We start from the raw sequence: 3,922 nt of genomic DNA on the forward strand, positions 1-3,922 counted from the left end.
CCCCGCGGCGCCCGGCGGGCCGGGCATGCCGCCGCAGGCGGCCCTCTACGGCCACCCCGTGTACGGCTACCCGGCGCTGGGCGGGCAGCACCCGGCGCTCTCCTACTCCTACTCGCAAGTGCAGGGAGCGCACCCGTCCCACCCCGCCGCCGACCCCATCAAGCTCGGCGCCGGCACCTTCCAGCTGGACCAGTGGCTGCGGGCTTCCACGGCCGGCATGATCCTGCCCAAAATGCCCGACTTCAGCTGTGAGTAGCCGCCTCGCCCTGCGCGCTCCCTGCGGCCCGACGGCGCATCCTGCGCGCGCTGCCGCGGGCCCGGCCGGGCCGAGCCTCCCCCGCGCTGCGGCGCGCACCGCCGGCCCGCGGGCGTCCGCTGCAGACTTGAACCGTGTATAACCGATATATACACATATATACACAAACACACATATATATGTGTGTGCATACATATGTGTATATTTAATTTTTACTAGCGCGGGGCGGGGGGCGGGAGACGGCGTTTCGCGGCGGGAAGGGCGCCGTGCGGCTCGCCTCCCTGCGGCCGGCCGCTCCGGAGCGCCCGGCGCGTCCCCGCGGCTGACGGGAGGGTGCCCCGGGCCCCGGCCGCAGCCCTGCGGGTCTCGCCGCCTGCCCAGGGCAGCTCCTCCGCATTTCTCTTCGGTTTTCTCGGTTTTCCATCGGAAACACGCTTATAATAATTACGCCGGTCTCCTGCGGGCAAGCGGGGGTGAGACAGAGGTCTGGGGCTACCGCGTAGCCCGCGGATAACTAGACGGACGTGGGATAAAGGTGGTGACAACAGTTCCCGTTCGTGACCCGAAACAGCTGAAAATGCTGCATTAAATACGGCAATCTGCGAAATTCCGGCAAAGGCGCGTTGCTTAGCAGCTAGGCCTCGGCGGCCGCGGGCACCCCCGTGCATCTGTTCCCGGCAAAGATCGTTTCCTTAGGTGTGAGCTCTCTGCGGGAATGGCCGGTTTAACAATACCGGAGGTGTAGTTTTACGAAAATCATGCCAAGAAAAGAATTGCGATTTTTTTTCTCTCTTTTTAATATACTGTGCACACACCTTCGCAGACAAAAGTCCTTTGTTTTCTCTCGAATCGGAATTGTTTAGACTGGGAACATTCAGGAAAAAAAAAATAATTAGGAGAGCTGTCAGAGTCCTGCCTCTCGAACAGGGTGCAGGGGCGCATAAGGAGCCGGAGAGAAACGGTAATGGAGCCTCGGCAAATCGCACCGCGGTGAGAAAACCTCACCGCTGCTCCTGCTAGCGAGGCCGCCACTGCCCTTTTTTTCACTCCGCCGCTTTAGCAAGCTGCCTCCAAACGCCTCCGGGGGACCAGAGTATTTTCTGGGGCCCCTTTGTATTTTCTTCCTGTTTTCTAAACCAAACAAGCGAAAGCGCCCAAACGCCACCAGCAAGGCGCAGCAGCGCGGGCACCGCCGCGCCGGCAGCGGCCGATCCGCGGAGCGCGGGGGTGTGCGCGCCCGGGGAGGAGGGGGTATTTTATTTTTTGATGCAGTCTCTGATTTTAATTATTGCTTTTGAATAAGGAAAAATACGCCGATGAGTTTTTTTTTTCCTTTTGTTCTTTTTCTTTTTGTTCAAGAGCGGTTTTTTTCAGTCCCTCGCTCGCCGCTAGCGGATTTTCGCGGGGACGCGCCCCGGCGCCGCCGCCCGCAGCCCTCGGGGAAGGCGTGCGGGAGACTCAGCCAGAGCCGGGAGCGTGAACCGGGGCGAGCTGCTGCTCCCGGGGGAGGTGCTGCCCCCGCGCCCGTTCGGGGGCTCGCCCGTGCGCAGCTCTTGGGAAATCGAGGGGGTTGTGCGGGGGGTGGTTTCGTGGGTTTTCTTTTTCTTTTTTTCCCCCCTTTTCTTCTTTTTTTTCCTTTTAATCTGTTCGGGGGGGCCGTGCTCACCCCGCGCTCTCCCCTCCCCAGCCCAGGCGCAGTCCAACCTGCTGGGGAAGTGCCGGCGGCCGCGCACGGCCTTCACCAGCCAGCAGCTGCTGGAGCTGGAGCACCAGTTCAAGCTGAACAAGTACCTGTCCCGGCCCAAGCGCTTCGAGGTGGCCACGTCGCTCATGCTCACCGAGACGCAGGTGAGTGCCGGGCCGGGCCGGGCCGGGCCGGGTCGGGCCGGGGGGCGGCGGCGCTGCCGTCGGGGCCGGTGGCTCAGGCCCTCTCCCCCTCGCCCAGGTGAAGATCTGGTTCCAGAACCGGCGCATGAAGTGGAAGCGCAGCAAGAAGGCCAAGGAGCAGGCGGCGCAGGAGGCCGAGAAGCAGAAGGGCGGCGGCGGCGAGGACAAGGCCGGCGAGGAGCTGCTGCTGGCCGCCGCCGAGAAGGGCGGCGGGCGGCGGCTGCGGGAGCTGCCCGACAGCGAGCCCGACGAGGAGGAGGAGGAGGAAGAGGAGGAGGAAGAGGAGGCCGCGCGGTGCTGCCCCTACCACTCCTCCGACTGCTCCGAAGCGGACGAGGATGACAGAGAGCCCCGGGCCCGGCCCGGCGCCCCGCCGCCGGCCCCAGCACAGCCCCAGTGAGCCGCGGCCTTTCCCCCGGCGCGCCCCGCTCTGCCCGCCCCGTCGGGCGGCGGCCTCCGCCGGCTCCGCTTCCCCTCGCTCCCTGCCCTGCTTCTCCTTCCCCCCTGCCTGGAGGGCCATGGAGGAGAGGATGCTCGTCCCCGCGCGGGGGATCTACAGCAAATACAGTGTTACTAGTGACTGAAACCAGACAAAACTTGAGCCCCCCGCCCCTCTGCCCCCGGCTCCTGGAAACGCTCTCCTGTCGCTGAGTATCGGAAATGGTTTGTTCTTACTATATATCGGGGGGGGGGGGGAACTGTTTATGTCATGAACGTTAAAACTGCTGGAAATCTCAATACTGTCTTTATTTTTGTATATCGTATTTATAAAAAAATACCTCTACTTATGCATGCTAAATTATTACCCAGGCCCTCCCACCCGCGCGATGGGATGGAAAATAAACAGCGTTTTGTACTTGAGACGTCCAGGTGCTTTGTAAGTTTTTTTTTTTTTTTTTTTTTTTTTGGTGGGGGGGGGAATACAAAAAACCCGGGGGGCCCTGCCGGGGCTGACCGGGGGGGAGGGGAGGGAAAGAGGGGCGGGGGAACCCGGGCGTAAAAACCGGGTTGGCAACCGGGAACGGGCCGCGCGGGGGGGGGGGGGGGGGGCCCCCCCCCCCCCCCCCCGACGGCTCCGCAGGGCCCCGGCGAAGCGCGGGCGCGCCGATAACCGCGGATTTTTTTTCTCTCCCGTAAACTGGCGTTCAGTGCCTCTCTGTCGCCGCGGTTCTCGCCCAAGTCAGTGACCGCGAAGGTAGCTGTCATCCCCGGGCCACGGCCGCCAGCTCGGGGCCGCGTCTCGCCGTTCATCCCCGTACCGGGCTGCAGCGCGCCGCGGCTCGGCCGCCCGCCCCCGCGCAGCCCCGCGGAGGAGAATGAAACCCGCAGCGCTCCCACGCCGCGCTCCTCTTTAGCTCGGAGTTTTACAAAACCCGCTTTAACCTTGCAAGTGAGAACAGTATGGCCCCTATAAATGGTTTCTATATATAAAAAATAATAATAATTAAAAAAACCCTACAAAATGCAGTCTGATGCATGCGTGAGATTGTACGAAGAAAACCAGTTCGGAATCCGGGAGCGCTTCGGGTGTTGCCACTTGGAAGTGGGATTTAGAGACGATGCAATTATTTATTAGCCTAGCGCGCCGGGGAATACGCCGTAAATCAAAGGTGCTCCCTGTGTAAATCATAAATCCTGATCGCTCCCATATGTCAGAAAAACTGGATCGGGATAAACCCGATTTAGCTTGATCAATACCTCCCCCCTCGCACATAAATAATAGCGTTGCCGGGCGGGGTTGAAACGCGCCGAACGATTTCCTCTCGTTGCGGCTCTAAC

At 61.6% G+C, this 3,922-nt stretch overlaps 1 protein-coding gene across 1 annotated transcript; it reads left to right on the forward strand.

The window, feature by feature from the left end:
• Nucleotide 1: 1 nt before the first annotated feature.
• Nucleotides 2–2,830, forward strand: MNX1 (motor neuron and pancreas homeobox 1; the record flags this gene model as incomplete). The annotated part of the gene is made up of 3 exons (XM_085317726.1): nt 2–248; nt 1,944–2,104; nt 2,202–2,830. Coding segments are annotated over 3 exons (750 nt in total), but the record flags the coding sequence as incomplete, so codon positions are not given.
• Between the last annotated feature and the right edge of the window lie 1,092 nt (nt 2,831–3,922).

The sequence above is a fragment of the Rhea americana genome, unplaced genomic scaffold (genome assembly GCF_003343005.1).
Source record: "Rhea americana isolate MKP2758 unplaced genomic scaffold, rheAme1 scaffold_50, whole genome shotgun sequence".
Lineage (NCBI taxonomy): Eukaryota > Metazoa > Chordata > Aves > Rheiformes > Rheidae > Rhea > Rhea americana.